This window comes from Myotis nattereri, assembly GCF_964212035.1.
Source record: "Myotis nattereri genome assembly, chromosome: 14".
NCBI lineage: Eukaryota > Metazoa > Chordata > Mammalia > Chiroptera > Vespertilionidae > Myotis > Myotis nattereri.
Window position 1 is genome coordinate 52499151 of NC_138089.1, and position 26640 is coordinate 52525790.

At 46.0% G+C, this 26640-nt stretch overlaps 1 protein-coding gene and 1 pseudogene across 2 annotated transcripts in view; one reads left to right on the forward strand and one right to left on the reverse strand.

Annotated features, from left to right (window-relative positions):
• The window catches only part of LARS2 (leucyl-tRNA synthetase 2, mitochondrial), a gene marked incomplete at its 5' end in the record, with an annotated part of 92484 nt that extends 71407 nt beyond the window's left edge, over positions 1-21077 (reverse strand). Inside the window, 4 exons of the mRNA XM_081106368.1 lie at positions 7283-7343; positions 7889-7980; positions 14257-14385; positions 20844-21077. Of these exons, the coding sequence (XP_080962494.1) occupies positions 7283-7343; positions 7889-7980; positions 14257-14385; positions 20844-21077 (516 nt within the window). The remainder of the gene's footprint in view (positions 1-7282; positions 7344-7888; positions 7981-14256; positions 14386-20843) is intronic.
• Positions 21078-24857: 3780 nt separating this feature from the next.
• LOC308529472 (ferritin light chain-like) lies at positions 24858-25939 on the forward strand (annotated as a pseudogene). Its single transcript has 2 exons — positions 24858-24862; positions 25436-25939. The product of its transcript is annotated as a ferritin light chain-like (transcript).
• The last annotated feature ends 701 nt before the right edge of the window (positions 25940-26640 follow it).

The window sequence follows — 26640 nt, forward strand, 5'->3', positions numbered from 1 at the left end:
CTCCTTCTGAGCAGATGGAAAAGATGGACTTTGCCCTACTCTTTCTACTAAGTACAACTGACATCCCTGGTCATTATGTATGTATATGAAACAAACATAAGACTCTGAAAAATGAAGAAGAGAAGGCAGGCTTTTTGGGAACCTCCACACCCGAGGAATGACACGGTGGCAAGTTCCTTGGATTTTCTTTGTCCCTCATAAGTCCCAGAATTGGAGCCAACAGAGCCAGTAATCCAGAAAGCCCAGGCATACAGACAAAAGACAATTAGTCTGTGCTCTGAAATATCAGCGTGTCCTGGAACAATACTGGGGAAAGTCTTCCAGCTTTTATTTTCACACCTCAAAGCCAGTTACTTTTTTCCTTCAATTTTTTATTGTGGTAAAACGCACATAAAATTTACCATACTATCCATTTTTAGGTGTACACTTCAGTGGTATAGTAGCCCCCCCCTTATCTGCAGGGGATACGATCCAAGACCTGCAGTGTGTGCCTGAAGCCACAGACAGTACCAAGACCTAAAGATACTATGTTTTTCCTATGTGTACAAACTAATGGTAACATTTAATTTATAAATTAGGAACAGCAAGAGATTAGCAATAACTAGTAATAAAATAGAACAATCATAACCGTATACTGTAATAAAAGTTATGTGAATGTGGTCTCTCTCTCAATATCTACTGTATTGTATTCATCTTTTCACTTAAAGTAAGGACTTTATGCTTCTCTTGGGTATATATGAATTGCCAGCATCCTTACTCTTGTACTTGGGGGCCATTATTAAGTGAAGTAACAACCAGCAAAGAGAACGTAGGCCCCCGATATTTGGAGGGCGGGGTCCTATTGCACACCCTGGCCCCTGCAAGCGATGTGTAAGCTGCTCCAGGAACTTGTGCACGGCTGCCTACCACGGGGCTTGGGGTAAGGGACTGGTGGCCACCACTGAGTTAAGAGCTGCAATTGACCAATACTCACTGCAATTTACCATTCAAGCCTTCCCCTGGAACCTGCAAGCCTTCAATAGACTGCAAAGGTCCAAAATGGTTATATCAGACACAGCCAGCCAGTGCAGGTGTCACGCGGGGAGACAGATTCCTGGTACTTCCTCCACTCCGCTTCCTAGAATCCCTTCCCCAAAGCTGGTTTTTATGATCAACTTGATCATCAGTGGATTTTTTGAGCCCCTTTTTTCCTTTTTCCAGTGGCTACTGTTTGTCCCTCTTTGTGGAAATTCACTCTTCCCCTGGTTTCTACAGCACCATCTTATTTCAATTCTACTCCAACCCTAGGACTTGCTCTCGGCTACTCTTTGTCTCTTGACCCCCAACTCCAAGACATCCTGGGCCCTCTGTTCTCTCCACACTGTCCCTTGGTGACTTCATCCAGTTTCTCCGAAGCTGGTCATCTCCAAGGATGGCCACCACAGGCCCAGTCACCTACAGGCCCAGCCTTCCCTGTCTATACATGCGTGTGCTCACACAAAGGGGCGGGTCTAGTTCCTCACCCTTCCACCTTGGATTTCTTCTTTGCTTGCAAATCTGTTTCGCTGGCACTGTCCTTGGGCCATCTGCCAGTTTCCCTGGGATCTTCCAGGATCTTATCAGAAGAAGAGTTATTAAATTTCAGACTTACCTGAAATTGACTTTCACATATAAGTTCTCAAACAAAAGATATGTTTTGACAGTAAGTTTGAAAGGTTATTTGAAAAGTTCATTTGGGGCTATCAGATGCTATGAATAACTCATCCTGGAATGGCTCATCTTCAAGGTGATTAGACACCTCTTCAGTGAATTTGCTTTATAAGAAAGACATGTGAGCCCTAGCCAGTTTGGCTCAATGGGTAGAGCATCGATCGGCCTGCAGACCAAAGGGTCTCGGGTTCAATTCTGGTAAAAAACACACACCTCGGATGCAGGCTCCTCCCCAGCCCAGGCCCTAGTCGGGGCGAGTGCAAGAAGCAACCAATCGATGTGTTTCTCTCACAATGATATTTCTCTCTGTCTTTCCCTGTCTTCCACTCTCTCTAAAATTCAATGAAAAGACATTCTCTCTCTAAAAAAAAGAAGAAGAAAGACATGTGAAACCCAATGTGAAACTCCAGAGAAACCATCCCAGAACTTTCAGTCTAATATAGAAAACACCTCATCAAAAGGGCCAGTTAGCCTCTGCCCTGGCTCGTTCCCCATCCCTACTCTAAGTTTCACTATTTACAAACACCAGGCTGTTCATCAATTTACAAACTTAAGACAACAAATCAAACAATTCATTTGTTATGCAGCCATAGCAACTGGAACGAATGCCTGAAGAACGAATCAGACAAATCCAGGCTGTTAGGCATTCTTCAAAACCAGGACACGAAACTCTTCAGGAGTCAAAATCCTTATTAGTCATTGACTGGGCTCGTGACCACCAGTGGGGACCAGGGACAGAACAAACCACTTCCTCGAGGAGCCACACTGACCGGGTGGCCCCTCGTGAGGGCCGAGGAGTCTAAGAAAGCGCTCCTGGCTGGGGCAGCGAAAACCTCTGCCACAGGTTTTAGGCTGGTCAGCCCTGAGCTGGCACCGCGCAGTCTGAGGTTGGTGACATGTGCGCCATGTGTTCGTGATGACATACGGTCCCCACACCAAGAAGACTGCGGTTCTGAGTGACACCGCAGGCCGCAGCACCAACTTCCTGGAAACAGGGAGCCCTAAAAGATAAGCTGCCCATTCACCTCAGCGGAAACAAAGGTGGCCCTCACCCCCACCCCATGGATCAAGGAAAACCTCCAGGAAAAGGTTAATTTTCTGATTCTGAGGGAGGAGTAACCCAGAGCCAGGAGTCTGCCAGACACACTGCTTCACGCTGTAAGGACCTGGAAGGGGACTCGGAGAGTCAACCTCATCAGGGCCTGTTACTGTTGTCAAGGCAACCAGAGCTCCCAGCTCTCAAAGGGGAGTTTCCGAGCACTCACTTGCCCCCAAATTCTTTTTGTTTTAAGCTATTCTTTGAATTCTTTTAAAACAAAAAAAACATAACAAAATATATTTCTATTCCTAGCACCCTCATTGTTTCTCGTAGTTTAATCCTTTGTCAGACATCTAGTCCTCTATGTAATTAAAATGCCAAGGTAGCAAGGGCCTTGAAGCAATAATACTTTTCACTTTGTAATGAAACAAATCACGAAAATCATATGAATCATGAAAATAAACTCATGCAGGAATGGTCCAAGTAGCTTGTGTATTTTGGATGAAAAGAGTACAATTCCCAAACCATGATAACGACAGGGGGTGGGGAGGAGAGACTCAGCAAAGACCAGCAGAAGTGCACGCAAACCAAGCCCTGATGGAAAGAAATACTTATAAGACAGCAGGGAGCAGGGACATTTTCAAAATGACTACCATTCCATGATGTTATATGGTATTACCATTAATTGTTTTAGCTTAATAGAATTGTGACGAAGAAAGAGAGGGAGGGAGGGAGGGAGGGAGGGAGGGAGGGAGGGAGGGAGGCTTCATCTTTGCCATGTGTACTGAGGTCTTTACAGATGAAGTTATATGATGTCTAGGGCCTGCTGTAAAATAGTTCAGAGTGGTGGTTGCAGATGAAATAAGATTGGCCAGGTAATAGCAACTGTTAAAGCCGGGGGATTCGTGTTTGGGGGCTTTCTGTACTAGTCTCACTTTTTTAATATGAGTTGAAAATTTTCAGAAATAAAAAAATCTATCTTAAAAAAGAGACAGGAAGAAAGAGAGGAAAAGGAAAGCAGGTGAGTCGAGCAAAAGGACGAGAGAGAACAAGGAATGGTAAGAGGAGGTGAAAGGGAAGAAAGATGTAGAGAAAGCAAGAGAGTCAGAAGCCCAGAGATCAATGCAGATGGTGGGGAGCCCCGAACCCCTCAGCGGCCTCCCTGCTTCGTGCAGCCTGGGCAGCACCGTTGGCAAAACTTGGAAGAGCTCAGGGTCACCAAAAGCCTGCCGGGGGAAGAGTCCTGAGTGCAGTTCTGATATGCCTCTTCCACTGCCCTGGGAGAGCCACACCTGCACCCCAGCCCACACGCCCGTGGGGAGAGTGAGGGCACAGCTGTCTAAGGGGCCTAACTCCTGTGTTTCCCGGCCTTGACCTGGGCGAAGCCATCAGTGTTATTACCGGGCACCGACATGCACAGAGACCAAAGGTAAAAGCATGAGAAGGAGATCAGCCTGGGAATGTAAAAGCCAATGAAAAGGAGCACCAGTCAGAACTCCGAGAGCTCCACGATAGAGAAACTCAGTCAACTCCGTCACATGTTGATTGTGTAAATAAGGGAGACCAAGAAAAGTTGAATTAGTCCAAACATCCTTTATGCCCAATCCTGGAATATGGTTTGTTTTTGTTCTGATTTTATACTGGAGTGTGAGTGTTTGGGGTGGCTCAGCGAGCATTATAAACCACTAGTAAAACCTCTTCTGGCAGAGTCCACAGGCATTAAGTTGAATCCTGTGTAGTTTGGACTTTGTTTTTCTTCTTTTTCTTTTTAAGATTTTTAAAAATTGATTTTTACAGAGAGAGAGGAAGGAAAAGGGAAGGAGAGAGAGAAACATTAATGTGAAAATGAAACATAGATCAGCTGCCTCTTGCACGGCCCTGACTGTGGATTTAGCCCGCATCCTGGGCATGTGCCCTGACTGGGAGTCAACCGGCAACCTTTCTGCGCACAGGACAAGGCCTAACCAACTGAGCCACACCGGCCAGGGCATATTTTTCTTCTTCTACTTGTCCGATTTTAAAGGGAACTCCTAGGGATTCCTCCCCAAACAATTATCCAGATGATTCCTGATAAAAATTAGGCCCCAAAAATCGACTTCCATCAAGAGCAGCGGTTCTCAACCTGTGGGTCGCGACCCCTTTGGCAGTCGAACAATCCTTTCACAGGGGTCACCTAAGACCATCCTGCATATCAGATATTTACATTACGATTCATAACAGTAGCAACATTACAGTTATGAAGTAGCAACGAAAATAATTTTATGGTTGGGTCACAATATGTGAAACTGTATTTAAAGGGCCAAAAGGTTGAGAACCACTGAATTCAAGAATCATAGCCAAGGCCTAGACCAGAACCAGCGTGGGCACCAGAGCCTGGTGAGAAGGCAGAGGTCGAAGCAGAGACAGACCTGCCTCGATGGGCCACACCAGACAGCTTAGAAGCTAACTCTGTCGTTTGTCATTTGTGGAACTCGTGGGCCATTCCCTAGGACCAGCTCATGATCACCGAGGCCATAACCTGAACCCACGAGAGTCGAGCGCAGTCCACACCGTCTCCTCAGAAGGGCTGCCAATGACTCCACAGGGCGAGTGCCCCACAAAGAAACAATCCCCTCTGTCCTTGCACAGTTGGGAATTTTAGTTCCACTTTATTCTTCCCTCAGTAGGTGTTCAGCTATTCACATTTAACTTTCAGTTTCTTACTTTCTGTCTTCTCAAAATTACATCAGCTGGAAGAGATCTGAAGATGGCAACGTAGGTAAATACCTGTGCTCGCCGCCTCCCACAACCACACCAAAATGATAACTAAAATACAGAACAATCATCAGGAGCCGCTGGAGAGCTGGTGGAAGTCCTACAACTAGAGAAGTAAAGCAGAGAGCACACAGAGACTGGCAGGGGCTGCGGAGGCGCGGAGCGGGCTGGGCCGGCACCCACGTGTGCTGCTTTTTTATTCGGGAGGGAGTCAGTCTCTGCAGAGGCCGCCCGGAGGAGCAAGGGGTCCCAGCCCCACACCAGACCCCCAGCCCAGGGTCCCAGAGCAGGAAAAAGAAGTCCCTACAGGCAGTAAGGACTATGGGCTGTAAAAACCAGTGTGATTGGGGCTCAGCGACACAGAGGCTGCTGGAGACCCAGCTGTTCCTCTTAAAAGGCCGGCACCACGAACTGAACTTATAAGGTCCCACTTCCTCTGGGCTCCAGCACCAGGGTGAGGCTCTGGGCAACACGGACACATATGAGGGGGAGCTGGATTTGCTGGCATCAGGGCAGGAACTCGGGGGCGGCTTTCTCCCAGACGGAGGTGCTCCAGGGATCGTTGTTCCTATGCTGGGACCTCCCCAATTGCAGGGCTGACTGGCAGCCATTTCTGTTTGCTCCGCCCTGGTGACTCCCTGATACCCCGCCTCATCCAATTTACAACCCCACCCAAGCTGCATGCAGCAGCTTTTTGCATATGAATGGCCTTTTCTTGCTCAGGGTAAAATCTCTCAAACAAGCTCGATCCCCATGTAGGAGACAGCTGATTGATGATTCTCTGTTATCATTGATGTTTCTATCTCTCTCTCCCTCTCCCTTCCTCTTTGAAATCAATGGAAATAGTTTTTCAGAAAAGTATCAACAAGGCAGGAGAAAGATCACCGTATTACAAAGAAACAAGTGGGGCTGGCCTCAGACTTCCTCCATCAAATCTATACATGTGATTAAATTACATAGAACCACTACTACTAAATACACACATGCACATATACACGATGTTTACATAAAAGAACTGGTGAAATCTGAACAAGTTTGCACTTCAATTAACAGTACTGCACAGTGTCGAATTTTTCATTTTGATATTAGTCTGAACTTATATAAAATGTCATCACCCGGGGGAAGTTGGGGAAGGGTACATGTCTCTGTACTATCTTGGCAACTTCCTGTGACTCGACAATTTATCTGTGACAGAATCGTAACAGGTTCTTGTAAACCTCAAATCCAAACTTGGAACGAAAGGTAAATAAATCAACTTAACACCTAATCACCTAAAAGGACCAGATGGGTGGATATTTAATCACTTCCACATCGATTCCAACAGTCGTGTTCAACTATCGCTGAGAACAGCAGAAATCCCAGCGCAAAGCTGTCGACTGTGAAGCTTAAGTAAGAAGTTAACACTCTTGGCTTAACCTCACCGAAAATTACTTGTTTGCAGACAAATTATCCACCGGGGACACTTTTTCATTTGAGGAGACCTGCTCTACCTCCCTCCCTTCCCTTCTCCCAACCCAAAAAAGCAGCATGTGAAGAACTGTCACGGTCCCCGTGCAATCAGGACCTTCCGTACAACAAAGACCTTCCAGCCCAGTGGGCGTGGCTCGGTGGTTGAGCATCGACCCATGAACCAGGCCGTGGTTCAATTCCCAGTCAGGGTCTGTGCCTGGAGGCAGCCAATCGATGATTCTCTCTCATCATTGATGTTTCTCTCCCTCTCCCTTCCTCTCTGAAATCAATGAAAACATATTTAAAAAATAAATATACAAAGAAAGACCTTCCGTAAGAGGGCTGACTTACCCTGTCCCAGCTGAAACACAGGCCCAGTCGGTCAAGCTGCTTCCGCATGTACTTAATGTTACTGTGAAGTAGAGGGAAGAAGGTTTGGATTTAGCAGGGGGAAGCCGTAAACAAACTATACTTTGAGAATAGGAAGGGAAAGGGGAAAAGCCTAGATTATTCCAAAGGGCTCGAAATGTCGTTTTGCCCTGGCCCCCCCAAAATCACTAAGAATCAATGAAAATGCCAGCATATTGGAAGATACTGACTCTTCGGACTCAGACAGGATCTACTAGAAACCACAATGGTCTTTGGCCCTGGGATGGGCCCTTCCTCTGGCCACTCAGGTGGGCAACGCCTTTGCTATGTGCACTCCTGGCCCATCCACATGGGGCGGGCAAAAGTAGTATTCGAAACACAGTTTACTCTTGTATTACTGACTATTAATTATTGTGTTATTCTCCATACAAACAACTGTAAACCCACTTTTGCCCCACCCTGTATGTCTGTATTCTGCACGGAGTTAAGCCAGGCATTTAGCATAAAATCCACTGAAGAGAAAAAAACCTTAACATACGAACTGTGGGAATCCACGTACACGGGTGTTTGAATGTCTGTAAAACACACCTTTGCGTCCAACTGTCTGGATGTAGGTTCCTCTCAATGGCGGCGTTTTCGGCAGGCAGTCCGAACGCATCCCACCCCATGGGATTGATGACCTGGGACCGGAAGGGAAGCGTCAGGCATGGCGGACGGTGAAGACCCAGATCAGTGTCCTCTCTGGGTGATTAGCAGGCATTCGCTTCTACTAACACGCCTGACCCTTCTCCCCGGGTGAGTTCAAAATGTGCTCTGGGAAGCCAGCCAGCTACCTCTGCCATACCGAGGACTTAGCAGGTTACACACCAAGGCATCTATGCTAGGTGACTGAGTCAGTGTTTTCATTACTGCATCTCAGAGTTGTCAGCCAGGCTGTCTCTCTCTCTCTTTCTCTTTTTCTCTCTTTCTCTCTCTCTCCCTCTCTACCTCCCTCCCTCCATCCCTCCTTCCCTTCCACTCTCTCTGAAAAGCAATGAAGAAAATATCCTCAGGTGAGGATTAACCAAAAAAAAGTCCTAGCAGCTGAAATCAGAAAATCTAGAAAATAAACTTCCGGAGCGTGAAAAATCATGTCTAGCAAATACTCTAAGTAGTTAAAATGGAGTGAGAAGCCGAGCGGACAGACGCCGCCACCCGTCCGATCTGGACGGAAGGCTGGAAGGGGGAAGCAGAGTTATCAGAGCTCAAAGGCCCAGATCGCCTGCTGAAGCTGAAATAGGCAGGTCTGCCCAGACTGAACTGGATTAATGAAGGAGGCGCTACTCAAGCCAGAGAGCAATTCCCTGGCTTCCCCTTTCCTCCTGCCCACCGCTCCCCCGCCCCACCCCCAACTTTGGCCAGAATTTCTTATTGCCCAAAACCAGCCAGAGGCCAGCTGACACCAGAGCTTGGGAAACGTGGCCTCAAGGGGTCTGCCCTTCTGCCATTCAAAGCAAAGCAGGGGATGGGGCTGACAGCAAACTGGCCAAGGACCAGCACAGGAGCGCCAGTAGGACTGCAAAATCTCCCAGGACTTGAGACATCACAGAGGAATTGGGACCAGTTACTGATGAAGGGCAAACACAGGGATCAGAGCCCTGGCAGGTCAGAGCAGAGCTGGCCAGGAGATGAGGCCTGGGAGCGGGTCTAGGCCAGCCTCTGGTGTGGACACAGTCACATGATCACAGCTCACCCTCCTGCCTCCCTCCAGGCATAGCCACCAGCATCTCCGGGTTGTCGGGCAGGATGGACAGCAAGGTGGCCAGGAAAAAGGACAGCTACATATGACGACGTACAGACAAGGCTCGGGAGGGATGGACCGGAAAGCATCAGGGATTACTGCCCAGAAGGGCCTAGTGAGGCAGGGAGTGGCCAAAGAAGACTGCAGTCTTATATATGCATATGTGCTTTCAAGGGGGAATATGGAATTTTATGTTCAATTTTAAAATACTTTTCTTTCAAAAGGAAAAAAAAAAAAAGAACAACCAAAGGTACAGTTCTTGGCCGGTCAGAGTGGCTCAGTGGTTGAGCACAGACCCATGAACCAGTAGGTCAGGGTTCGATTCCCGGTCAGGGCGCATGCCCATGTTGCAGGCTCGATCCCAGGAGAGGGCATGCAGGAAGCAGCCGATGGGTGTTTCTCTCTCAGCATTGATCTTTCTATCTCTCTTTCCCCTCCTCTCTCTGAAATCAATAAATATAATTTTTAAAAAGTACAGTTCTTCCTCCAACACAGGAAGTATGATCAGAAGACTTTGGAGGGAGACCAGGAAGCTGGGGCAGCCGGCCAGCTGGTTCCCAATGGAGAGAGGAGCACAACTGTTACCACAAGAGAGGCAATGGGTTTCCTCGGAGTGATCGGCTTTCTCTCCCTGTCATCGTAAAACAAAACTTTAGATCTGAAACCAACGTGGCTTCTAATTGACAGCAACCATGGTTACTGCTTCTCAAAAAGCTGCTATTTTCAGAGAGTACCATGGTTTCTCTGGAATAGGTGCAATCGTTTACTTCTAAGAAATGCGAAACACAGTATTTCCTTTTGTCCAGCAAGTGTAATAACCCACCGCGATTATAGATTGGGGATCAAATTCAAGCCAATACTTCAGGGTAAGAAACATCCGAGTGACAGCACGGTGGCCCAAGCAGGAGACCTCCCCTGAGAATGTGAGAGATGTGACAGGCCGAGATCGGCCAGTTCCCAGTCAAGACCCTGGACCAGCAATTCATTCTCTCCCTCAAATTGCATCTGAGAGGATAAGCTCCTACTCTCTGCTTCCAGACGCTGCAGAGATTTGCACATTTGAAAACTCGGGGCCAAGTTGTGTGCTGAGGGGCAAACTGGAAACTGATGAAACATATATTATGATTCACATAGGTGACAATGTAGTGATCACACAGCTGCCAGACACCTCCATGTCTTTCCTCTTCCTCAGGGAACAGCAGTGCCCGGAGGCTTTCTGCCTGAGACAAATTAGCCCGTGTGTGAGGGAGAGTTGGCACATTGATGCTAATCACCCGATGCTTTAATCTGGCCCAGAAGGTGCTGGGGAGACCAGCCGAGGTGGGAGGAGGGTAATTTTATTTTCCAACCATCTGTGCATACAACAGATGAAAACACAACAAAATCACCATATGGAGCTGAGCTGTAAATGTGTCATCAGACACTGCGGGTTTACAGAGCAGCCCTTTCTGATTCCAGAATGAGCAGCCCTTTCTGATTCCTGAATGAGGGTGATTGATCTCTGGCTTAGAGCAGCCCCTGCTCCACATCTAATCCTCAGCACCACCTTATTAGTGCTCCTATTAATTTGGTTACACGGGGAAACTGCATTAGAGTTTTTAAAGGGTTTTCTCATTGATTATCTCACAGGAACTTTGCAACCAATCTGAGGTGGGAGGCGGTCAGGCACTATTGACTAAAGCCCCCGATTCCTGATCGATTTGTCACCCTCAAGCCTCCGAGCTCCCATTTGTAAAGGCCACATGTGATCTACACCCGTGGAGGTCCCCAGTGACCCAAACAGAGCAGACTTGGTGCACGGGTCACTCCATATGTTTTACTTCCCATAGTGCTGTTCTCAGTGTGCCTGAGAATTGCTTCACAATTTCCATGTAAGAACAAAGCAAACCAACCAACAAATTTACAAGTTACAGAAAAAGGCAGAGCTTGCTGAACATTCCTTGGGCCTACTGACCGATTTTGAACCCAAGACTCCAATACAGTTGTCCACTGAACAATGTGGATGTGAACTGCGAAGGTCCACTGATACACCCCATATTCCTGGGTTTTGCACCTATGGATTCAACCAACTGCAATGCAGAGGGCTGACTATGCATTGTTCCACAGCATTTACACAAGGGACTTGAGCATCTGTGGATTTCAGTATCTATGGGAGTCCTGGGACCAATCCACTACACACACTGAGGGATGATTGTAGTTTAGTTTTGGGGGACTTAACAGCTATGCTAGGATTTTCATAGCTATTGCTATGCTGGGGCAGTTGGGGGTAGCCCCTAACTCCCGTGTTGTTCAAGGGTTAACTGTGTTTGTATTTAATGCAGCAGAAAGCCCAGTGTTTAGAATAAAGCTGGTACTTAATGACTATTTATCGAAAGAATTTATCAATACATGTGTCAGACTCAATTATTCTAGGTTAGATATTCCTTCCCTCCTTAGCGTGAGGATCACTGAACTTGACCTGAAACCAATCCTGCTCTCTCTCTCTGGGACTAGACTTGACATTGGAAAAAAGGACTTTAAAACAACAGGAAACTCAACAGGCTTTCACACTGTTGACAATTTTTTTTACACTGAGATTTCTGTTTCTCTTTTGCCATATCACTTAAAAATGGCAGGACAAATTTTCACCAGATTTGGCAGTAATATTTGGGACGATCTGACTTAACTATGAGCTATGAAAATTAACAAGAAATTAATTTCAGCCCTGACTGGTTTGGCTCAGTGGATAGAGCGTCGGCCTGCGGACTGAAGGGTCCCGGGTTCAATTCTGGCCAAGGGCATGTGCCTTGATTGCGGGCACATCCCCAGTGGGAGGTGTGTGAGAGGCAGCTGATCGATGTTTCTAACTCTCTATCCCTCTCTCTTCCTCTTTGTGAAAAATCAATAAAATATATTTTTGAAAAAAAAAAGAAATTAATTTCAGGGAAACCTGGCGGATACCCCCAAAAGGGAGCTTATCATCTGAAATGGAGGAACACACAGAACCCTACGCGCCTGCTGATCGCACAGACTAAGACACCGTAAACCACATAACAAATAGTGGTTTCAGGCATCAATCCAGCCGCAGGATAACACAGGCTGCAGGCAATGATGTGCAGGTAAGATGTTCTTCGGAAGGCAACTTCATGCAGCGCACTCCAGACAGCGGAGAACGGGGACTCACTTATTCCGTGGAGATGAATGCCTCCCCGGAGTAAGTCAGATCAGGATAAATCATAATCACAGCTGCCACCTATTAAGGGATTATTATGTGCCAGACACATGCACAAACTCATTTAACCTGCACAACCACCCCCTGAGGGAGGCACTACTGTTAGCCCTGTTGCAAAGATGAGGAAAGTGGGATTCGGAGACAGTAAATGACTTGTGCAGGGGCACTCAGCTAGAAAGTGGTAGGACGGGGCTCAAACCTAGTGTCCAACTCCTGAGCCAGCCTGGCCTTGGGCCTCTGTTTTGTCTTCTGGGCCTGAGCTGCCTACCTGGGTCCTGGGCCTGCTTGGAGCTTTCTCTGTAATGCCTCATGCATCAGGGAATTAGAGTCCCACCTACACCCTCCCTACACCAACCACCTATCTGCTAACGGGCTTCCCTTTCTTTACCATAAGTGTTCAGTTTTGCTACAGAAGCTTAATCTTCAACAATTTGCCTGCATTTGCTAACTGTCTAAAATAACTTGGGGAAGTAAAAAAAAATTTTAAAAAAATCGAGTTGAAGAATCGCAGTTAAATAAAGAGTTATTCTTCAGGCAAAGGGCCAATTCATTCCACACCGCCTCTTTCTAATAAACACAGCAGAAAGATGGAGAGCGGTGTCTGGGGGAGACGGCATCTGGCATAAACCAGAGAGACAAACACCTGTGGCCGGCTTCAGGCAGGAGAGAAATCGCTGCGTTTGACAGGATGATGTTATTAACTCTTCCTGTGACAAAGAGGCGTTGTAGCTTGACTTCCTTTTTAGGAACACTTCTTGCTGCCAACGTCAGTTCGGCATAAATTTTCAAACCAACTGTGACAAGGAGGCACTCATCTTTCTAAAAGAAAATCTTTACAAAGGACTGGGAGGCGGCAGACATCATTTGTTCAGGCCTTGCCGGTTCATCACAGCCAGTGGGGGAGTGGGTTACTGGAATAAACACAAGACGGGGCTAAGATGCACAGCGGGCTCTCGGGCGCTGGTGTGGGCAGATTCCAGCCGCCACTGGCAGTGCAATGTTTACTGTTACCACCATGTGCCAGGCATATGCCATGTACTTCACTGTCACCCTCTTTGAATCCTTGTACCAGGCCAATGGGCAGGTACTAGTTGATCTCCACTTTGCAAAGGAGAGAACACTAGGTCCCAGAGAAGTTAATTAAATGACTAGTCAAAGGTCCACAGCTAGGAAGTGCTAAGAGCTGGCCTTCAAGTCCTGGCCATCTGGTTCACTGGTCCTGGCTCGCAGCCCTTCGTCCATCCTGCCTCTCTGCAAGTAGTTAAAGAAGGTGCTACGATTATTCCCACCTGTGGGACTGGTGGGAATAATCGATTATTCAGGCCTGTGGACTGAAGGGTCCCAGGTTCGATTCCGGTGAAGGGCACATGCCGGGTTGCTGACTCAATCCCCAGTAGGGGGTGTGCAGGAGGCAGCCAATCGATGATTCTCTCTCATCATTGATGTTTCTATCTCTCTCTCCCTCTCTCTTCCTCTCTGAAATCAATAAAAATATATTTTTTTTATAAAAGTTTCTTCCTCCTCCTCTCTCCAGGCAAATTTCACCGCATCCCCCAGATCTATGTCAGATGGTCCCTCTTTAGTGGGGCCCCTCCCAACTCCTGCAGAGCTGTTATTCCCCAAATGTCTCTTCCTTACAAAACCTTATTCCATTCTGTGTTTCACCCCACCAGACGGTGAACTCCTTCCTGGGGAGATAGCATGTGTTACCCACATGTGTGGCTACCCCACTCCACCCCCACCCCATCTCCACCCTTAGCACAACACCTACCACCCAACTAATCGAGATGCTTTGTTATAATAACTTCCAGTTCATAAAAGGAAACACTGAGCTTGTCATGTTTATCTTCAAAGCAAATCTCATCTTAACTGAGTGGTTTTCTGCATTTGCCCTGAACACACATTACAACATTCTCATTGTTCTGGTGGAGGTGGACACGGGCTGTCGGGCAGCACTGCCCTTACCTGCATCCCTCTCATCCTCTGGAACCGGGCGATGGTGTCGCTGATGGTGTACACACGCACGTGGCCCATGTGCAGCCTGCCCGATGGGTAGGGGAACATGGAGAGCACATAAAACTTGGGCTTCGATTTCTAGGGAAGAAGGAAGGAAAATGATGAGTATTAGTAAGCATTTACTGAGAACCTGCCTGCACATAGCAGTGGGCACGTTCCTCAAGGTAATTGTTTAACACTGTGAAACGTGTGCTTTTGAAAACACTATTCCTGTAATAGAAGTTGACAAAAATGTCAAAAACCCAAATTCAAAGCCCTGGTTTGAGCTAAAGAATGTCCAAAATGATGCCAAACACCCTCCAAGTGCTAATTACTCATCTATATTTTTAATCTTTTTTTTCTCTCTCTTTTAAAAGCTTCTCTTAAAGACAGCTTCTATCTAGATCTAAGCAAACTGTGTTTTTCCAAATGAAGCTCTAGTGAATCCCAAATGTGACATCTCTGAACACGGAGCCCTTCCCCAATCCAGAGCTGCACTCAGACCTGGGTTAGCTTAAGACCAGTATCCTAAGGCACCAGTTTGGGTCCTGGGTTTCTCACTGTGTTGGGAGCTTATCTTTTAACAGAAAAAGCTGAAGTGGGAAGATGGTGGGAATCTCAGCCAGTGAAGGGAGAAGGCTGTGGCTTCCCGGGGGTGGTCTGTAGGCGGCCTCAGGCCAGGGTTGTATAACTAACTCTCCAGCTTCCCAAGATGCAGCTTCAGCATGAGAAACACAGAGAACTGGACGTGCATCCCAACAGAATGAACACAGGGCAGGAAGTCCTCATTGGGACGCTGACTTCGGCACCTTAGTTCTTCCATCAGCAAAATGGGGAGTGCTGGCACAAGTCCGTGCACAGGAGGGAATAAGGCTCCAGAGGAAAGCTGGTAGGCAGGTAACTAATTCCTCACTGGGGCCTGTTGTTCAAGGGCAATGACTGGGTTTGAGCATCTCCCCCGCTAACCCCCCAGCAGAATTAATAACTATTGGATGTTTGTGGGCCTTGGTGCCCCGGAAGCCTGATAACTGGCCTCTGTAGAACCCTTAGCAAACTGTCCGCATGATGCAAACTGGGCATTTCCCAGCAAAGTCGTCCACCAATCCTGTCCAGGCGATGGCACGCTCCCCCTACCCAGCCTTACATCCTCCAAGGGGCAGAGGAGCTCCTAGGAAGAAAGACAATAAGTAACTGCTTCTGCTTAGTCACTAAGGGTCAGGACCATCTGATATCACACTATTTCATTTACTTCTGCCTTCTGTCTTTCCCTTTCTGTCTTGACTCCCTTCCTAGGGTCAGCTAAGGCTTTGCTTCCCCCAAACTAATGAAAACAAATGCAAAACAGAATATTCATAACCATCCCTTTGTGATCATGTAGGGGGGAAGGGGATTTGCGGTTTTTGCTAGTATTTGCATGCCTGATCGTTGACACAGCCAACTGTAACCAGGGGAGTAGAAGAAACCAGAAAGCAGATTCTTTCCAATCTCATCTGACCCCTTGCTTTAAACTTCCTTCAACAAAGAAGTTAAACAAACTTTTACCAGAGCCGCTAACACGTGGCAAAATAGACTAGCGTGGAACTTTTCTCTCCCTGCCCCTCCTCCAGAAATGACCGACGGGGCAGTCAAGTCAAGATGCCTGAAGGAAGAAAAGGGGAGTAAGGAGTCTGCAACTCCTCTACACAGACTAGAAAACCGTCTTTAAATGCTGTTGATGTACACAGATGGGTGGGAAGCAGCACACTGATCGCGCTCTTTAATTGGAAACTGTGGATCCACAGCGCTTAGGAAACCCTCAGGAACATGGGTGAGGACAGGAGGTTCAGGAGTCAGTAGGGACTCAGGAATTACCATCTTTAAGGAGACAGGTGACAGATAATCCTCTCAGCTTGTAAACAAGGCTCTCAAAGGAGGAACAAGACCTCAGGAAATAAGCAAACTAGCCTCCCTACTCATTTTCAGGGAACGTGGTAAAGAGCTGTTAAAGAGTTATTTTTTTAAAACATATTTTTATTGATTTCAGAGAGGAAGGGAGAGGGAGAGAGATAGAAACATCAATGATGAGAGAGAATCACTGATCAGCTGCCTCCTGCATGCCCCACACTGAGGATCGAGCTTGCAACCTGGGCATCTGCCCTGACTGGGAATCGAAATGTGACCTTCTGGTTCATAGGTCAACACTCAACCACTGAACCACACTGGCTGGGCCAGCGTTCTGGGACCCCAAAAAAACACACAAGAAAACCCTTGCTATAAAATATTTCGAGTTTTTCATTGTAAACTTTTTACATTAAACCTGTTTTTCTTTTATTATAATCACCTTGTTTTTATTATAGTAATATATTTCTATATGATGTTTATTTAACAATCAATCTTGCCCCAAACATTTTCCACATATAACTCCTTCATTAGCATGTCCTTTTTGTATGTTCGTTTAACAAAGCTTAAATTTATGTAAAATCGAGTGATTCATTATATAGTAGCTAAGCCAAACACCAACACTGAGTTTATAGAAGATATATAGAAAAGTACTGCTAGCAAAAGCTTTTAATATTCATGGATATTTTTATTGCAGAAAAGGTATTCAGCTTACTGCCTGCCCTGCCTTTTGCTTTCTGTGTGAATTAAGTCATTTTCCTCTGTGACAATGAAATGCATTCTATCCTCTGTGGGTGGAAAGAAGAGAAGGAATTATGGGAGTTTATGTTATAACCAAGCAGGAATGTAATTGAAAGGGAAATTTTCATAATTATATAAAAGTTAAGAATTGAAACCATTGAACGAAATTAAGATTTTAAGCGATAAGAAAAGGACGGTCTTTATAAATAGGTCCTATTCTTTTTGCCAGCTTCTCACGTTGGGAGAGAGATAATTTCTGTTTCTTTATAGACCTGGCTCTGAGCTGGGAGGAAGGGAAGATGGCAGAGAGGAGCACTCAATAGCAACCTGGAGCCCTAGTTCTGGTCCCAGCTTTGCCCCTGGCTCTGAGACCTTAGGCAAATTCCTTTGCCTTTCTGGGCTCAGTTTACAATCTGTAAATCAAAGGTGGCTCAGTGGTTACAGCATCGGCCCTTGGATCAAGGGGGTCTCAGGTTTGATTCCCAGTCAAGGGCATGTACCTCAGTTACAGGTTCCCCAGCCCCAGTAGGGGAGCATGTTGGAGGCAGCCAATCAATGTGTGGGTGTCTCTCTCTCCCTCTCCTCCCTCCCTTCCACTCTCTAGAAATCAATGGGAAAAATATTCTTGGGCCCAGCTGGTGTGGCTCAGTGGTTGAGCGTCCGCCTATGAACCAAGAGGTCACCGTGCGATTCCCGGTCAGGGCGCATGCCCATCTGTGGGCTCCATCCCCAGTGTGGGGTGTGCAGGAAGCAGCAGCCGGTCAATGGTTCTCACTCACCTTTGACGTTTCTCTCTCTCTTCCTCTCAGAAATCAATAAAAAAATATATTTTTTAAAAAGATGACTGGGTCTGAATCCTGGCTCTGCCACGGGTGAGTTGTGCATCTGGACAAACTGCCAAACCTCCCTCTGAGCCTCCATTTTCTTATCCCCAAGAGGAGGATAATACCTTCCCTCGGGGTTATTTCAGGATTAAATGGGAAAATAAATGGACAGATGGTGCCTGACACATCGTAATATGCTCATTAAATGGAAGTTCTTGCCCTAACCGGTTTGGCTCAGTGGATAGAGCGTCAGCCTGTGGACTGAAGGGTCCCAGGTTCGGTTCCGGTCAAGGGCATGTACTTTGGTTGCGGGCACATCCCCAGTAGGGGGCGTGCAGGAGGCAGCTGATCGATGTTTCTCTCTCACATTTCTCATTGATGTTTCTAACTCTCTATCCCTCTCTCTTTCTCTCTGTAAAAAATCAATAAAATGTATTTTTCTAAAAAATGGAAGTTCTTTTTAGGATGATGATAATTAGGATCATGCTGGCAAAATATTCCACTTCTAGACAATCATTTGGGTGGGTTTCAACTGTACCTCACACGAGAGCAGTGATGGCGAACCTTTTGAGCTCGGCGTGTCAGCATTTTGAAAAACTCTAACTTAACTCTGGTGCCGTGTCACATATAGAAATTTTTTTTGATATTTGCAACCATAGTAAAACAAAGACTTATATTTTTGATATTTATTTTATATATTTAAATGCCACTTAACAAAGAAAAATCAACCAAAAAAATGAGTTCGCGTGTCACCTCTGACACGCGTGTCATAGGTTCGCCATCACTGCACTAGAGTGAGGTCCATGATCAGTGCTTCCGAACCCACCAGCATCCAGCAGTGTTTTCCGTTCCTGACAAGACGCACCACACATTTTTCTCCCCTTGTACCTTTCATTTACATAACACTTCAGTTTGTAAAATGTGTTCAGCCACATTTCCCCATTTGATTTTCAAAATAATTCTGTGAGATAAATCATGTGAGGACTGTGAGGATCAAGGAGGTTCATGATGTTGCCAAGTTCGCACGCATTCTGGAGCAGAGCCAGTCCTTTACTGCCAGGCCCCAGACCCTCGCCAGGAGCTTGCTCTACTACAGTGCACCCCCCTCAAACCCGACAGAGTGCCAGGGCCCATCCACAATATCTCCAAAGCTATTTATCCAATTATTGAAACACTAGAGGCTCAGTGCACAAATTTGTGCACGGGTGGGGTCCAGTTGGGCAGATCAGGCTGGGCCGGCCATGGGGAGGAGCCGCGGGCAGTTGGCCGGCCACCCCCGCCCCCTGATCAAACTCCCAGTCGAGGGCACAATTTGCATATTGGCCTTTTATTATATAGAATAGTTTATTTTGATCCACTTAATTTTTTAAAAACCATATGCTTAAGAATGAGATGTCACAAAATCAGTAAGCTACAACTTCAAAATGTTTGAAAGTCACTAAATTATAATCTAAACCAAAAGCAAAAAATCGAAGTTTAAGCTACTTATTTAGAATTAAACTGCACCCTGCCCAGTCGGTGTGGCTCAGTGGTTGAGCATCAGCCTATGAACCAGGAGGTCACGGTTCAATTCCTGGTCAGGGCAGCACATGCCCAGGTTGCAGGCTCGATCCCCAGTAGCGGGCGTGCAGGAGGAGGCAGCCGATCCATGATTCTCTCTCATCATTGATGTTTCTATCCCTCTCTCCCTCTCCTTTCCACTCTGAAATAAAAAAATATATATTAAAAAAAATTAATTAAACTGCTCCCTAAGGTTTATATCCCTAAGGTTTATATCCAAAATATATTACGTTAGATTAGTCTGATCATATTGCCAGGAAGGCTTTTCGCTTCCTAATGAGTAAGAGTTAGGCTTGCATTGCACATTTACGCATTACATTCAAACCTTCCTTTTTGTCATTTCACTTGTTATATGCTATACCTTTCTCAATGTCAGACTTTCTCACCAGAGATAATGGCTAACGCATCCGAGGCTGGTACCCAGCAGGCTGGCCTCCCAGAGAAGCAGCCTCCAGCAGAGCACTCCACGGATACAGCTACAGCCAAGCACTTCAGACAATTAATTCAGGTAGAGCCTGGACTAGTGCATCCGGATCAGAAGCCAAGGGTCCACTAATTCATACAGCTGCTAATGCCAGGTTGGACCCCAGCCCCAGGTCATACCAGGGAAGGGCTGGTACCTCCCAAACCATGACGCTGAGGTGACAGAACAGGGTTGGAGGCCAAGGCTATGCCAGGGGAGGGGAAGGTCCTTCTCAGAATATATAGCTTTAAAGTTCCTCAGCTGAGGGGCTCAGGTGCCACTTCTGGAGTCTGATATCTGACCCCGCCAGAACCCTGTGTGCTGCCCCACCCTGCAATGGACCAGGAAGAACCTGGCGCCTGCTATGGCTCCTGTCTTGATGAGTTTCCAGTAAATGCTGCTGCAGAATGCTGGTGTGGTGTTGTCTGCATGCACCTGCGTGCACACACACCACACTGAATCTCCTCTAAGCAGCAGCCTTGTCTCATTACATTTACCCTCGCATTTACCAGGGAGCAGTGGACACTGTGGCTATCACTGTCCACCTTAGATGAGAAAACTGAAGCACAGAGAGATTCAATCATTTGGTTCAAGGTCACATATATACAATAAAAGCCTAAGCGACTGTTATGGCAGAACGACCAGGATGACTGGTTACTATGATGCGTACTGACCACCAGGGGACAGACACTCAATGCAGGAGCTGCCCCCTGGTGGTCAGTGCGCTCCAACCAGGGGAGCGCCGCTCAGCCAGAAGTTGGGCTCACAGCTGGCGAGCGCAGCAGTGGTGGTGGGAGCCTCTCCAGCCTCCACAGCAGCGGTAAGGAGCAGCGAGCCAAGCAGTAAGGAGCAGCAAGCAGGCGGACGTAAGAAGCAAGGGGTCCCTGACTATGAGAGGGAAGTCCACCGAGGGCTCCCAACTATGAGAGGGTGCAAGCCGGGCTGAGCCCCCCCCCCCCCCCCCCAGTGCACAAGTTTCATGCACTGGGCCTCTAGTACTTAATAACTTGTTTGAACCGGGCAGTCTGACCTCAGAGTCCAAGCCCTTAACCCCTCTTCTCTACCCTTTCAGAATCTCCCAGGTTACTCACATCAGCTTCAGAAATTTTGGAGGCCTGTTCTTTTATTCGTGAATGCCACCATTTTTCAACGTCCTTTCTTGTCTGCAGCGTATACTCTTTCGTCCACTGGCCCGTGGCACTGTAAATTCCTCTGGAACATCCTGGAATGACTCTCTTTCCCCAACTGATGGCATCCGGCCCACCATTTAGCTGCCTTTTCAGAAGAGAGACATAGAAACCCAATCTCTGCCACGCAGAAGCCATTCTTCAGAAGGTGGGAGGCCCTGAAAGAGGGGAGAAAGCACACTGATGAGCCACCTGAACCCCCTCCTGAGCCTGGCCTTCCACTCAGCTCAGCCCAGGGCACCCTGCCCCTTCACTTTCCTCTTGTTCTTCTGATGATTTCTCTCCCTGAAAAGAATGCTTTAGAACAGGGGTGGGCAAACCCTGGCACGCGTGCCAAACATGGCACGCCAGTAACTTTTGCTGGCACGCGAAACTCTCCCTTATAATCTTCCATTTATAATTTTTTTCTTAATATCGACTCTTTTATTTTTCAGATAAATTCAGTGTAGGTGCATCTTAGATAAATAATTTTACATAACAAGTTATCTTAAAGACCACAGACATGGATTGATGAGAGAGGGGAAGAGCAATTTCTATGCCTCTGCCTTAACTCTCCCTGCCTTCCTAGATCCGACCAGTGTTTTGGTTTCATCCACATACGCTTGTGAATCTTTGGTCTCAGTGATGAATTCTGTTATGTCTCGTAATAGGAGTAGCCTGACGGATGAAAGTTGTAGCTCGTGCATATCTCTGAAGGTCACGAAATAGAAACCTGATGTAGAATCTCTGTCATCAGTGATGCAGCAGCGAAAGTCCCACTGATAATATCAAACGGAGTCATAAAGTCTTCTGTCGGACTATCAGTGTACATGTATACATTAAAAAATAAATGTATTTTTCATCATCATATACTGTGTTTTTGTCGCTTGAATGAATTTTATTATTTCGTCAAGGTTCTTCACATACGTACACCTTAAGAGATATCAAGTAGGTGTAACATGTTCTCAAAAAATTAGGGTTGGCACGCAGAAGAACTTTGAGTCAGAGATTTTGCTGGTTTTGGCACGCACTCACAAAAAGGTTGCCCACTCCTGCTTTAAAAGTTCAATTGAGCTAAGCACAATTTTTTTTTTTAAATATGCTTTTAATGATTTCAGAGAGAGGAAGGGAGAGGGAGAGATAGAAACATCAATGATGAGAGAATCATTGATTGGCTGCCTCCTGCACAACCCCTACTGGGGATCGAGCCCCAAACATGGGCATGTACCCTGACCAGGAATCAAACCGCCACCTCCTGGTTCATGGGTTGATGCTCAAGCACTGAGCAACACTGGCCAGGCTAAGCACAAACTTTTTAAAAAATTAATTAATTTATTTTTAAGCACAAACTTTTTAATGGAAAATATAAAGGTGGTCAGTGCTCCCAAACACCAAAGATACAAACCCACCCTAGGGACAAATGGAGAGCACTGCCTGGGCCAGCTCCTACCACAGCCTCACAGACTGCATGGGAGGCGGCGGAGCCCTCCCTCCCTTCTCTGTAGGCCAGCCCAGGGTCTGCCCAGTAGGCTTCACTTCCCATCGTCCAGGATTCAGAAGAGCTCCAAGCATATCTTAGCTTGGCCTTAGGCTGAAATATCGGAAGGGATCTGAACACAGGCCTTTAAGGAAGACCAGAGACTCTGGGCGATTATAAGCATTTTTCAAATATACTATGAGTTCAAGATACTCGGTAGGCTAAGCCAGGAAATAACCGCAATTTAGAAGACTGCTTATTCACTTAATTCTCCATTCATTTACCAAATCTGCACTGAGTACCACAAGGTGCACACAGCTCTAGGCACTGGGGACACAGCTGTGAACAAACACGAACTCCCTTCTGTCCTGGCACTTACACACCGGCAGAGAAAAGGAGGTAAGAAGCCAACAAATAATATACAATATGTGTAACAGTGGTTTTTCTGGAATCCTACCCATAGGTGGGGGCCCATCAGGACATCCAGCCGCGATTCAAAATTCAACTTAAACGTTTAAATGCTTTTCTCCAAAGTTGAATTCCAGAAATGAACTCATAAAAGATGTTTCATGTTTTACCACGATTCAAAAGGTTGAGGTGACAATGCATCAGATATTTAATATTTATGAATAAATAAACTTTCTCCCTTCTGGCATAACAGCATTTGAGAAGTGCTATAGTATTTTCATAACAGATCTTTCAAAACCAGGAAGGAAAGAAGGAAGGAAGGAAGGAAGGAAGGAAGGAAGGAAGGAAGGAAGGGAGGGAGGGAGGGGAAGGAGGGGAAGGAAAGGGAAGAGAGGAAGGAAAGAAGGAAGGAAGAAAAGGAGGAAGGAAGGAAGGAAGGAAGGAAGGAAGGAAGGAAGGAAGGAAGGGCCTGACACTCTAAGCTGGTGTTCTTTGATTCTCTCAGAATGTTTCCATATCTACTAGGATTGGCCCCATTTCACAAAGGTACACGGACGTTGCCAACAGGGTTCATTACAGGCTTATAAAGGCGAATTTCAAAGCTCACACAAAATGGCATCACAGTGTTGGCATTTTACAAGTTGGTCTGCCAAGGTTCCTGACATACCAGTTCTCACTGTATTTAACACATCTCGCTTCTTTGGGGGTGAAATCAGAAACAGAATGAAAAAACAACAACAACTCCCTATCCACTGGGCTTGGCTATTTTAATGTGGGTAGATGTGGCTATAGATATAATAGTGAACTATGTGAAATCAGATGAATATCAGCAATTCCATATGACCAACCTAATATATAGACACTTTGGGGTTTTTGCTTTTTTTATTTTTATTTTATTGTTTAAAGTATTACACATAGTAGTACATATATCTCCTTTTTTTCCCATTGACCTTCCCCCAGCCTCCCCTACCCCCTGTCGCATGCCCTCATCTGCCCCCGCGCCCCCCGTCAGTGTCTTGTATCCATTGGTTGTGCTTATATGCAAGCATACAAGTCCTTCAGTTGATCTCTTTCCCCCCCCCCCTCCCCAACACTCCCCAGCCTTCCCGCTGTAATTTGACAGTCTGTTCGTGCTTTAGTGCCTCTGTATCTATCTTTTTGTTCATCAGGTAATATATAGACACTTTGTACAACTAAGGCAATCGCATTGATTTTTAGGGGTTAGATGTCTACATAATTAAAACTACCTACAGGACTCATGGATTTTAGGTTCTCTTGCTAAGTCAGCATTTCCATATCTTTGCAAACCAAAGATGCCAGTTTTACAGAGGGCACACAGGGAGATGCCTGCCATCTCTCTCCTAGGCTGCATTCCCTAAGAACACAATGGACTGTCCTCTCAAACAGAAACAATGGCAAGGAGCAAATTATAAAAATACAAACTGACTCTAACTGTAGTCCCGCAAGCTTTTGATTTTAATGATGGTTAGCCATTGTGACAAATGAAACAGCAAAGAATGTAAACAGCTCACCAATAGGAGCAATATGAAGGTCATTCTTCCACTTAAAATTCTAATGTTGTCTCTACAACTCACTTATTCTATGAACCAAATTACAAACAATGCATTTACAAACAAGCTTTCTAAAAACATTTACATAATACCTGGTTCACCAATAACCTTTCCTTTACACAACCCGATAGACTAGAGAATACTGAAAATGATCTATGTATTTATAAGAACTTAAAGTTCATAAAGGAAAAAAGCAAGTAGGTTACAAAGTGACAGATTATTCAAGGAATGCTGGGAAAATTCAAATTAGATCCCCACCTCAAACATAAGCCACAGTAAATACCATATAAATTAAAGAATTTTTTAATACTATAAAACAAGACAAAAACATAAAGGGTAGGGAAAATATAGGGTTACAGTTGTTCATATGGAAAATAATACAATAATTAATAAATAATAAATAAGAATAAACTGTGTTGCATACTCACAACTGTAAACCTACCTTTGCCCCACCCTGTAGATAAGTACTTAGTAATTCTTTACATGGTGTAGGATGTTCTGTCCAGAGAATAAAGCAATGGAAGAATTCAGAAAGAAAAATATTAATAATCTCTCTTAAAATCTAAAACATCTGTATATCAAAAACACCATTGACAAAAGAAAGCAAAAAATAAGCTGAGAAAAAACTACAAAAACTGCAACAAAAAAGCTTATCCTAATCTACAGAGTTCACATATGAGAAGAGAAATATTAAAAACCTAATTTTAAAAATGAGTAGAGGAAAAAAGAGAAGAGTAAATGCAAATGGCTAATACAGTAAATATATGAAAAGGATCAACTTTACAACAAATCAAAAATGCAAATTAAAACAACAATGAAATATTTTACTTATCAGGTTGGCAAAAACCTGTTAAACCAAAAGAAATGTGCGTGGGCAGTGCCCTTGGCGGGACTGGATCGACAGTGTTTGGACGGAACAGACCCGGCGACGCCCCTTCTTCCAGCCTCCGGCCACCCTCCAGCGTCTTATCCAGTCAACCACCTTCAGAACCACCTCTGGGGCCAGTCAAAACACCGGGTTTTTTTCCTACCTTATCTCCTTATTACCCAACAACCATAAGCTCCCAGATTCGTCAGAATTATTCCACCGAGGTGGGGGCTGCGGCCAACGCCTGGCCAGCCTGCATCTGCGGGCCTCTGCACCTGCCTCTCTCTGGGCTTCTAGTTCCACCGCTGGGATGTGGCCCTCCAGGGCATGGGCCACTTCTTCCGCGAGTTGGAGAAGAAGCGCGAGGGCTCCCAGAGCCTCCTAACGATGCAAAACCAGCGCGGGGGCCGCATTCTCTTCCAGGACGTGCAGAAGTCTCCCAAGAGGAGTGGGCAAAACTCAGGACGCCATGGAAGCCGCCCTGGCCTGGAGAGGAAACCCTTGTGGAGCTGCAGGCCCTGGGTTCCACCCGCACAGACCCTCATGTCTGTGACTGCCTACAGAATCACTTCCGGGGTGAGGAGGTGAAACTCATCAAGAAGATGGGCGACACCTGACTAACATCAGCAGGCTGGCCGGCCCCCAGGCTGGGCTGGGCGAGTATCTCTTCAAGAGACTCACCCTCAAGCACGACTAGGGGCCTTTGAGAGGCCCCTCTGCATCTCCTGGTGTCTGGCTTTTACCTGAGCCTCTTACCAAAACTACTAGCCATTCTTGTAACCACCCTGAAGCCCTCTCCCATGCATTGGACCAAATGAAACAATAAAGCATTTTGCAGGGGAAAAAAGAAAAGAAAGAAAGAAATGTGCATGGCTCAGTGGCTGAGCATCGACCTATGAACCAGGAAGGAGGGGTCACGGTTCGATTCCCGGTCAGGGCATTGATAAATGTGCATTTGTATACAGTGCTGGTGGGTATGTAAATTGATTCTACCTCTCTGGGGAGCAATATGGGAAAATATGTCAAGACTCTAAGTTCAGACCTTTGGTGCAGTGGTTCTCAACTTTCTGGCCCTTTAAATACAGTTCCTCATGTTGTGACCCAACCATAAAATTATTTTCTTTTTTTTTTTCTTTTTTTTTCCCTTTATTGAATAAGATATTACAAATATTACAAATGTGTCCTTATCCCCCCAACATAAAATTATTTTCATTGCTATTTCATAACTGTAATGTTGCTACTGTTATGAATCGTAATGTAAATATCTGATATGCAGGATGGTCTTAGGCGACCCCTGTGAAAGGGTCAATGGACCACCAAAGGGGTCGCGACCCACAGGTTGAGAACCGCTGTGTTAGAGGGTCCTCAAGATTCAGCACATAGTATACTCAGGGCTAT